Source organism: Chenopodium album, chromosome 8, assembly GCF_948465745.1.
Source record: "Chenopodium album chromosome 8, dcCheAlbu1.1, whole genome shotgun sequence".
NCBI classification, from domain to species: Eukaryota; Viridiplantae; Streptophyta; class Magnoliopsida; order Caryophyllales; family Amaranthaceae; genus Chenopodium; species Chenopodium album.
Window position 1 is genome coordinate 73,303,623 of NC_137841.1, and position 10,678 is coordinate 73,314,300.

General features: G+C 32.9%; 2 protein-coding genes, 1 long non-coding RNA gene and 2 other non-coding genes across 6 annotated transcripts; 4 read left to right on the forward strand and 1 right to left on the reverse strand.

Annotated features, from left to right (window-relative positions):
* The first annotated feature begins 1,280 nt into the window (after positions 1–1,280).
* On the forward strand, positions 1,281–4,118 carry LOC145556607 (16 kDa phloem protein 1-like). Of its 2 annotated transcripts, none has more exons than XM_081618259.1 (5): positions 1,281–1,437; positions 2,609–2,674; positions 2,940–3,078; positions 3,431–3,563; positions 3,976–4,118. In XM_081618259.1, the coding sequence occupies exons 1-5, from the start codon at positions 1,371–1,373 to the stop codon at positions 4,045–4,047; spliced, it is 477 nt and encodes a 158-aa protein (XP_081474385.1). In that variant the 5' UTR covers positions 1,281–1,370; the 3' UTR covers positions 4,048–4,118. The 2 variants fall into 2 exon arrangements, with proteins under 2 accessions (XP_081474385.1, XP_081474384.1); XM_081618258.1 differs by having other exon boundaries at positions 1,291–1,437; positions 2,606–2,674.
* A 1,014-nt stretch (positions 4,119–5,132) lies between these two features.
* Positions 5,133–5,204, forward strand: TRNAK-UUU (transfer RNA lysine (anticodon UUU)). Its single transcript has one exon. It is a non-coding gene; the product is annotated as a tRNA-Lys (tRNA).
* Positions 5,205–5,276: 72 nt separating this feature from the next.
* On the forward strand, positions 5,277–5,348 carry TRNAK-UUU (transfer RNA lysine (anticodon UUU)). The gene has a single exon. It is a non-coding gene; the product is annotated as a tRNA-Lys (tRNA).
* Positions 5,349–6,855: 1,507 nt separating this feature from the next.
* Positions 6,856–7,848, reverse strand: LOC145556609 (uncharacterized). Its single transcript, XR_014091908.1, has 2 exons — positions 7,401–7,848; positions 6,856–7,315 (listed from the first exon to the last, which is right to left on the reverse strand). It is a non-coding gene; the product is annotated as an uncharacterized LOC145556609 (long non-coding RNA).
* On the forward strand, positions 7,133–10,561 carry LOC145556608 (uncharacterized). The gene is made up of 9 exons (XM_081618260.1): positions 7,133–7,272; positions 7,420–7,536; positions 7,862–8,159; positions 8,319–8,709; positions 8,786–8,885; positions 8,974–9,033; positions 9,178–9,261; positions 9,646–9,753; positions 9,845–10,561. Exons 1-9 carry the CDS (start codon positions 7,204–7,206, stop codon positions 10,151–10,153), a joined length of 1,536 nt encoding a protein of 511 aa, XP_081474386.1. The 5' UTR covers positions 7,133–7,203; the 3' UTR covers positions 10,154–10,561.
* The last annotated feature ends 117 nt before the right edge of the window (positions 10,562–10,678 follow it).

Below are 10,678 nucleotides of genomic sequence, written 5' to 3' on the forward strand. Positions count from 1 at the left end.
CGCATGACTTGACTTTCTAACATTCTAGGACATTGAAGTTTACCGTATCTTCGAGAAAACATCCTCAAGTAGGATGTAATCTACCATTAATGTTTTTAAACCCTAATGTTGCACACAATGTTATTTATCCGTAATGACAAAACATACTTCGTATTTCTTCTGTCTTTGAAAGTTTAACTTCTATATTTTTGGCATATAAAGTAATTTGCAGCGTGTATGTAATCTTTAAATATAGTAACGAATATAACTAGATTTCACATGTAAGAAAAATATTTACTTTTTATTATTATATAAATCATAAATTGTACTCGGTTTATGGTTGACATTATTTGATTTTGATTGCTTGAATAATGAATGAGCTGAGTCAATTTTTGATGAGTAGAGGTAGCATGGAGTATGTAAATTTATAAATATTTCATCCATCTAAAAATAAGTCTTGTTTAGTTTAACTAGTTTTTACTTATTTAAGAAAAAATAAATTCAAATCAGATCTGATGAGAAAAATAAGTTTAGATCAGATCCTCGTTTAATTTGCAATTTGTTATCGCTAAATATCTTTAATTTTAATTCGTAATGAAAAAAGACGAAGATTACATAATAAAACATACATTATTACGAATCTAACAAGACTCCAATTTATACATTTTTTTCCTTATAGATTATGGTATATTTAAGGTTAAAGTTTAGTCAATTTAGACAATCAGGTCAAATCGGACTATACCAGACCAGTTCAGACTCGATCAAATATCAAAAATAGAGTGAACTAAACAAGTCCAACAATACTTAGTACTCGACGATCACCTTGTTTTATAGACAAGGTGATTAACGGATATGAGAAAATTTAGACATACTTATTGGATAATGGATACGTATATAGTATCTTCCTACAATCCCAGGTACAAATACAACTACTAGCACATCAATGTCAGATATAAGAGTAATCAAAATTCAAAAGTGGCGTACTTTAATTACATTAACCCCTAAAAAATAGTTAAATAACAAAGTTTCTCTTTATTATGAAATTCCCTCCAAAAAAAAATAAAATAGTGAAATAGCCTAATTTATCAAAGTTTGACCTGACCTATTCTGTAATACGGAGTAGTTCATTATTTTCTCCGTCAACTTATCACAAAAACGAGTAACGATTCCAGCTTTATTCCACCTTATATATATAAGGACTTACTCTCCGCAAATAAACTTCATCTATCATTTTCCAAACCTTAATTTTTTCATTTAAACTAAATTCGCACAAATTAATAAATTTTTGTTTTTTTTTTTTAAGCCACAAAATTATAACTTTTTAATTAAATTCATCAGAAGATTATTTACTTCAAAAATAAGAGAAAAAGTAAAAAGATAATTAGGAAGAAATGACAGGAGGATTGCTTGAGGTTTTAGTGGTTGCAGCTTCTGGTCTTCCCAACGTTGATTTTCTAAGTATGTCTTGTTTTTCTTCCTTTTTTTTTTCTCTAATTTATTTTTATGATTTATTTCGGTTTTTAGTTTTGCTAATTTTACATCACTATTATTTCACATGTTGTATAAGTTCATGCATGCTTGATATGATTTGGTAAATTCGTCCTGGAAATTTGAGTATTTTAAAACTAATTACAACAGAAATTTCCATTAATTTGGAAGGGCATTGGAGAAATTTGGGTAGAAGTTCAACAATATAATTAAGATGGTTGATTATGTTTTAATCTCCTTTAAAGATTGGTTTTGATCTCGAGTATAGTTGCGCGTATTGATTGAATCTCGTTTACATCATTACTTTTTACGGGTGTTACAACTCACAACTCTTTATAAACCAATAGTGCTGATTAACTTATGATAATTACAGTAGTTGACTAGTTGTTCTGTTAATTTCCTGGAGTAATTCTCTAATTCATACTCCCCTAAACTAGGCTAATAAAAAACGGAGGAAATATTATTTGTAACACCCAATGAAAAATAATGCTATTCAAATTTCAAATTCAAAAAAAGTTGGTTTTTGAACCAAAATTGTCGTCTTATGCTTTATATAATCCTGGAAATCATGTACACCAGTAATTTATGCAGATTGGCAGCTATGCATGCAAGAGTTGTGTCATACTTTGACTCCAGTCAGTTTCAAATTGTAACAAATCGAGTCAACATTGAGTTTATGCCATTTGTTTAATGTATTTACATTAATTTAAAAACGAAGGGAGTAGATAATATAGATATCAATTACGAATAAAATAAACATATGGTGTAGTAATTTATTGAATCAGTTTTTTGCGGAGGACTAAACTGAATAATCACTTTTGATTTATGTAGTCGACCCTACTCATGAGATTAAGACTTTGATTAATTGAGTTTGTTGAGAGGGACAATTGTGTGCCATTGGATTTCGATTTTTGTGTGTATGATAGCTAAATCACCCATAAGAAACTTTGAGTCAAGCTTAATTGTCCTTTGATAATTAGATGGCTTATTATAAGTTGAGTCATGCATGCCACAACTTCGAAGTATACGTGGGACTTTTGATGGTTTCAAGCTGATTCATTCTCTTAATTACATCGATTCGTACAAGTTTTCTTAGCACTTCAAAGTTGTTAACGGTTTTATTTTTATTATTTGTTAGCAGATAAAATTGATCCCTATGTCGTGGTTAAGTACAAAGGCCAAGAGCGAAAGACCAAAATTGCAAGAGGTTTGTATTTTTATCTTTATACTTGCATTATTACCTTTTTGTTCTTCCACTTGATTACTATTTAGCTTAGCGTTAATACTATGTTTGCCTAGATTTAGTTGTCATGTTGCTAGTTGAAAACCTTAATTTCGGACAAGAAAAGTTGAGCTGAGAGTAGATTATAAGATCAAAGTTTGATTAACCCCTTTTGTTACGAGCTTGATTAGGCTTTAGACATAACAAAAATTGAAATTTACTTAACCATTGTGCATATTGTCCATTGCAGGACAAGGCGGTAATCCAGAATGGCACCAAAAATTGACATTCAGGGCAGAGTACCCTGGCTCAGGAAGTGACTACCACATCAATCTAAAGATCATGGACCACGACACCTTCTCTTCTGATGATTACATTGGTGAAACGACGTATGTTTTTTTTCCTTCTATATCAATTCTTACTGATGAAAATTAATCAATTTATCACTTTAGAAAGCCTTGAATTTAGATCATTATTAGTTCAACAATTGGCTTTGGCATTGACTAGGATGAAAATAATAGTCTTGTTGTTTGCTCCGGTAATGTGACAAGTAAGTCTAGATTGAGGTTGTTCAATGATCAATTGGTATGCTAAAAGAAATCTATTATAGATACATGATTTTGTGTGTGATGCACAGCAGAATGAATATAACTTTGCTATATCCAAAGACATATATATTAAGTTTGGAGTTGTGATTGATTTAGGTGGTTGGCTAATCGAGTAATTGGTGTTGTATAACAGGATTCATGTGGAAGATCTTCTAGCTTTGGGAGTGGAGAATGGCTCATATGAAATGAATCCGACAAAGTTCAGAGTGATCGGAAGTAATGATAAGTACTGTGGTGAGATCAAAGTTGGTGCTAAATTCACCAAGGTACAATTTCTCTCTTTTTTCTTAGATGTTAAGGAAAATATTCTTTTAGTTTGCATGATTATGCTTGAATAGTTGAAAAGTACATGTTTATAACATGCATAATTACAGTTTTGGTACCTGATCTAAGTTTCAAAACTTTAGTACAATGAAGTAGTAATTCTAAAGATAATCTAAAATACTTGAGTAATAATCCGTATTAACAAGAGTTGTGGATAAGAAACTATATAAGAGCAAAGGTAGAATTGTAGAAATGCTAAAGTTTTTAACACCAAATTGATTAGTGAGTAGTGACTTTGTTGTAGATTTCCAACTTACTCGTTATACCATTTTTGGCACTTAACCTTTTTGTATTGATTGTAGGAATGATCTCAATCGGTATATCTAAATTGTGTGTTCATATTGGATTTTGTAGGCATCAGATTACGACGATGATGAAGAGTTTGGAGGATGGAAGAGTAGCTACGGTGATGACTCTGATGAGTAATTAACTTCTTTATTAATCAATCATAATTGAGTTGGACTTCAATCAATATTAGTTATTGTAAATATTTGTATTCTGTAGTTGAATCGATTTGGAAGTTTTCACCTTCTAGTGTTCTAGTTTTAACGTTGAATCGATTTGGAAGTCTTCACCTTTGAGTTGATCTCAGAAGACTTGGGACAACTAATTTTGTAATATAGTTCAAATCTTAGAATCTATTCAATTGATATCTTTATTCAGCAAAAGATAAAAAAAAAAAAAATCAACAAAATCTATCAATCTTGTAGCCTTGTAGGGATCTTATGTGAAGACAACTGATCAACTAGCGGATATATTCACCAAGGCTTTGAGTAAAAGTCAATTTATGTATTTACTAGGCAAGTTGGGCATTTGTGACTTGATTGGGGGGGGGGGGTGTTAGGGCCTATATTTAGTGTGTATGTTGTATAGCTAACGGGCCTATTTCATGAGCCCTAATCCCTTGTATAAATATGCTACCCTATACTCTAATGAAATTACGGAAATTATTTCGTGACAGGATCCAATTGTACTTTTCATCTAAATTGCGCTGATTGTACAGCGTATTAGTTTTTTTTTTTTTTTTTTTTTTTTTTTTTTTTTTTTGAGGAAATTGTACAGCGTATTAGTTATTGTGATATACGAGTATTCGTACTTTGTATTTATTTATTATTGAGAAAATTGATTGGTTTTCTTTTTTTCCAACATATTATTACTTCACTTAATGATACATGCAACAAAGTAAAGTATTCACATCTTTTTGCATTTTCCTTTACATTGTTTTATTGATGGTTTTGTAATCTCCAACTTATACTCTAAGGAAGTAAAAAAAAAAAAAATGTATTCATATGAAGTACAATACTATTTTGTATTGATGATTCAAACGCTATTTATAAAAAAAAAAAAAAAAAAAAAAAAAAAACTTTGAAGAAATTAAGCATTAAAGGAGTATTCATTGTCAAGCAGGAAATATGAAAACTTAGGTTAACTAGTGAAATTTATTCATGATCAAATATAATTAAATTTATTTATGATTCTAAAAAATAATCTATTAAATATTTTATCAGTAAGCCTTCTTAGCTCAGTGGTAGAGCGCGTGGCTTTTAACCACGTGGTCGTGGGTTCGATCCCCACAGACGGCGTTTTTAAATTTTGCAATGTAAGATATATACGAATTTAAATATATAAGTTAAACTTGAAGTAATTATCATTAAGCCTTCTTAGCTCAGTGGTAGAGCGCGTGGCTTTTAACCACGTGGTCGTGGGTTCGATCCCCACAGACGGCGAGATTTGTTTTTGGAAAGTTTCGTTTTTGGAGAAATTTCAAGTAGACCATGTGCTTCTTAACCATGTGGTTGTGGGTTCAATCCTCACAAATGGCGATAAAGTGTATTACTACGTAATTTTTTACTTAATGAAGTTTCATTTTTAGAGGAATTGTAGAGTTAGTATCCGGGTTCAAGTCAACTTCATCTATATGGCATGAGTCATACTATATTTCGGCAAGGTCCATTTTAACACTATCATTCAATTTTACCTGATCATTCAATTTTAAGTATGGTTTGAGTTTAGTTTGAGTCAATTTCGTATCGAGTTAATTTCAATTCGTATCGAGTTAATTTCAATTCTTATCGATTTAATTTCAGATCGAGTCAATTTCAAATCATTTAGCTTTTAGTAAGATTCAAAATTGAATTGAGATATTCAAATTCGATTCAATATTCTCAGCTACTACATATATTGAGCATAAATAATCTTGTCATTTTCAACTACTCATTTCAAAATGGGGCTAGCGGACCTAAGCAATATAGTATTAATAAGTTCAGCTCCTATAAGTGATTGACTTTATAATATATTGCATGTTTGTATCTACTAAACTAGTCTACTTTTGTTCCCAATCAATCCGTCTATGATATTCGTTGACCAAAAGGCTAACAGTAATTTAAAAGAAATAAATTAATACAACAAGTCAATAATTAAATTAAATAATAGTTGTTTAAGGCTCAAGTTTAAGGGAAAAAAATGGTTAGACGTTGAATGTTGATTCATCAGCTATAACAGCAATACAGCATAGCTAAAGAACTCAGGTTAGTTGAAGCATCACTACCGCAAAACGGCAGAAAATACTTCGAAATGGATACAGTTATGGATATATGTGGTTGAAAAATTCCTTTTTATGGGTTTGTCTCAAGGTTTAGTTCTCACTATTCAAGCGACTTTCAAAATTTCCTTGCAAAACACCATAAGGTGACTTATTATATTACTCGAACTCTCAAACGCAAAGGTGTGACTTTTTTTTAAAAAACATAAAACATAGCATGGATTATTTGGGCAAAGGTGTGACTTGATACAAAAGTGACTTGCTATATTACTCGAACTCTCAAAGGTGTGACTTGATACAAAAGTGACTTGCTATATTACTCGAACTCTCAAAGGTGTGACTTGTTACGTGTCTGATGTGAGACCCGTCTGACCCAAGACTTGCAAAGAGTTTAAAAAGTCCTCTCCTGCTTGAATTAGTAATTGGTACGTGGTATAATGTGTTACATTCAGTTAATATAGTCAGCACTATAGACATATCATTGCTGATGTTGAAGTTTTAACCCCTTTGCAGATCTTGATTAAAATATCATTAAAGCCAAGGTCAAAAACTAGTTAAATTTAATTAAAAACATAAAATAATCTTGTCAAATTCAAAGCACCAAAATCCTGACAATCTCTTTATCTATTGTGCCACCTGTTTCAATGAATTCTGAGTATAAACCTGTAAGAAGTATTTTATTTTGGGAAAGATGAAAAAAAACAGTCATGCGCTTCACGTCCTTCACCTCCCTTCAAATAGGCATAAAAATAAATGAACACAAATGATTTCATGTGATTTATTTCCTTTAAAGTTATTATCTTAATAACCTTAATTTGATAAGTTATACTTTCTCCACCATCACCTGATCACTAACCTCTCCACCGCAATTCAACTCAACTCAACCTGCTTCTCGTTATTCATTCCTTTCCTACCTTTTTGTACTGCTGCCTTTATTTCTGTCTCGTCATTTGTCCTTTATAACTCGACTAACGTTATGGGCACCAACCGGAATGCTCATATGTATGTGTGAATTGTGAAATTTCTTGCTAGAACGAACAATGAAATTCGAAGACTTCCTAATGCCATCAAGTGAAAAGCAACGCAGAAGGATTGCTCTTGAGGAGGAGGTAATATATCTTTTGAATATTTAAGAATCTCCAGCTTATACAGCTACAACAAAAATTATCAGAGCTTTAATCTCGATGATAGACTCTGGCTACCAAATATTCTTATAAATGTTGAAAACTTTGATTACCTGATTTTATGTCCTACAGGTTGAGGAACTGCAAGAGAGACTAACTGGGGAGCTGCAGATAAACGGCGTGCTGCAGAATGCAATAAAGGGATCTCTTCTTTCCTGTTCTTGCCTTTCTTCAAGGCTACCCCTGGAGGTAATTGTAGCTTTCGCTTTCTCGTAGTACTAGTTGCCTAGATGTTAGACCTGAAATTAGTTAACTTGCAGACATGCCAAAGTTAGCAGGTTATCAGGTCATAAAAACAAGAACAATAATGAAGTTTGTGCATTAATACAATAACTCCAGTGAAGAAAACAAAATGTTAACTGATTCCTACATTAATAATCACATGAGAAATTCTGAATGTAACCACAAAATTTCTTAAGAGTTATTTAAATTATATTATAACTTATAACCAATCGGAATCCAAGGTTTGCAAAACATGTCCAAAATCACAGTCTAAATTAAGCTTCTGGTGCAGGTACAGGTGCTTCTAGCAGAATTAGAAATGGTAGAGAAAGAAATCAATTGGCTAGAAACTAAAGTTGAAAAGCTGAAAAAGAACAAATACAACGAGAAGAAACTTATCAAAGATAGCGAGTTAGAGCAACCGAAAAAGTACCTTGAGTGGCAATTGCCATACAAACAGCAAAATGGTAGAGAGCTTAAAGATTCAAAATGGGTTACAGTAACAAGTCATAACAGGCGAAAAAGCAGTTTAGACGATGGAAGATTATCTTTGAGCTCTATCTCAGACATGGAAAGTTCTTTTGCGAAAGGTTAGTAAAAACTGCTTTTTAAAAAATCAGAATTCCAATCTATACAATCAGAAACTCCTTTTAAAGAATAAATGTAGCAAATACTCCGTATGGAAATTGTAATAAATAAAGAAATATATCTTATTCACTTAAATTTCATTGCACCATGAATGAAAGCAGAAGAAACTGCCAAGAGATACCTGAGAATTATCAGAAATAAACCAAACCGCATCATAGATGCTGAAGCTAGCAGTGAGGAACCAAATAGACTCTCTGAAGAACTTCTCAAATGCTTGATAAACATATTTGTAAAACTAAACCAGACATCATCAGAAAAAGAATCAACTTCTGCTGCTTCCAAGCACAATTTAAACTGCATCAACTCCAAAGGCTTTTCACCCAAAAATACATTCAGCTGTAAAGCAAGATCATCTATCACCAGTGATGATGGAGTTTCACAGGATGGCACAGAAATTGGGTTTGGCCCTTACAAGAAATTCATCCAAATCACAAGAAACTCACTGAAGATAGCTCGGCTTTCAGATTCTTGTCCTGCAACCAGAAAATTGAGGTACCCAGTGCATTCCTCAGTCAGCAAATATTCACTGTAAGAACGAAAACTGACATGCTGTAGGACTCTGTATCAGGGTTCTGCTGCAGAAGTTATGCTACGTGGACCTGTCATTCTTGAGTAACAAACAAAAGCTAGCTTTCTGGATCAACATCTATAATGCCTCTATAATGCATGTACTGTAAGAAATCTTCAACCAGTCCGAATCCAACTAGATACCAAAACTTTTGGTACTAACACACTTCTTTTGTATTCTGGAACCAGGCTTACTTACAATATGGGCTGCCAAATACACAGGAGGGAATGTTGACACTTCTGAACAAGGTAGGTATCCATGCTGCAGATCTTCATCCTTTGCAGGCTTAGAAAATATGTTCAGTAGCATGAAGCAAAGCTAGAATAAGAAAGCAATATTTAGAAAATTAAATCTGTATGATAGGGAAGAACTGATGCGTACTTTTGTACCAGGCAGCTCTAAATGTTGGTGGAATAGTGTTGAATGCACTGGCAATTGAGCATTACCTTCTTCGACATCCAAGTGATCCAAAACTTGTAAGTAGTCACAGAATCATCCTATTTCCATCTTCTTAAGTATAGTGATTTGATATTTTATAATTGAAACTAGAGAGGAATGCATAAAAACATCTATGCATGCAACATTACCTATGCAGAGCGCTCTTTAAACCTACATTTGATTATTCTCCAACCCCTAGGCCAACTCCTATACAAAGTAAATCTTTGCTAACTGGGATAAGAAAGAAGAAACTAAACTATCTTAGATTTCCTCAGAATATAAAAAAAATCTTAATTCATCTGAGGAGTTGGTTAACAAATAATATGCAGGGGATGGAATCATTCAAACAAAGTGGAAGTTTTAATCCTACACTATTCTCTGCATCTTCAAACTCTTCACCTAACTCATCATTTCTATCATAGGATCTCATAAACGAGAAGGAAATGTTACTGCGCCGGGCTTATGGACTGCGGTATCCAGAACCGAACATCACCTTTGCACTTTGCCGAGGCAATTGGTCTTCACCAGCAGTGAGTATAATCTCCTTGACCATATACACAATTATCACCTGGTGTTACCAGTAAACCTCAAGCTAACCATATTAGTTTTTACAATTTACAGATGTGGATATATACTCCAGAAGATGTTGTAGATCAATTAAGTAGAGCAAAAGTGGAATACTTGGAAGCATTTATACGAGTAACAAGCAAGAGGAAGATCCTAGTGCCCAAACTCCTTCAATGGCACATGCAAGATTTTGCAGATGACATGGAATCATTGATAGAGTGGATATATAGCCAATTACCACCAAATGGGGTATTAAAAAGAGCAATAATGGAGTGCCTATACGAAGACAGAAAGCTTCCAACAGGAAAGATGATAGAAATTGTGCCTTACCAATATGAATTCCAGTACTTGCTGCCACATTAGAGGAATAACAAGCCTGAAAAAGAAACTAACAGATCTGGTGCAACAGGCACACTAAATAACATAACTTCACATAGCTGTATAGCTTCATTCATAATGGGATCGATTTATCAAAAAATTCCTATCCCGGTTCTCAAATCAGTAGAAATTGTACAAAATATATTCCGTAACTTATTAACAGATGATTCAAGAAGTCCTATGTACTAATGGTAGTATCTAGGTAGCATTAGTACTAGGCTGTACTTACAATCAACAGACAAATTATAACCAGAGACTTCAACTAGCTGTGGAATAGTTATTGTAATATGCACAGTCAAACTATTCAGTACTATACTATCTCCACATCCAACTATAAAATTAGGTACAAATTGATTTCACATTCCAGTGGCATGTACCCAGCAAAAAGATTGTGTCAAAAGTGTGTAAAGTTAACACACCTCACGGGCTCCAGTTTGACTGGAATATGATATATTGCTAGCTGCCATTCTTACCTTTACATGGGAAGTTTGTTGGCAGAAGCAATAGGAA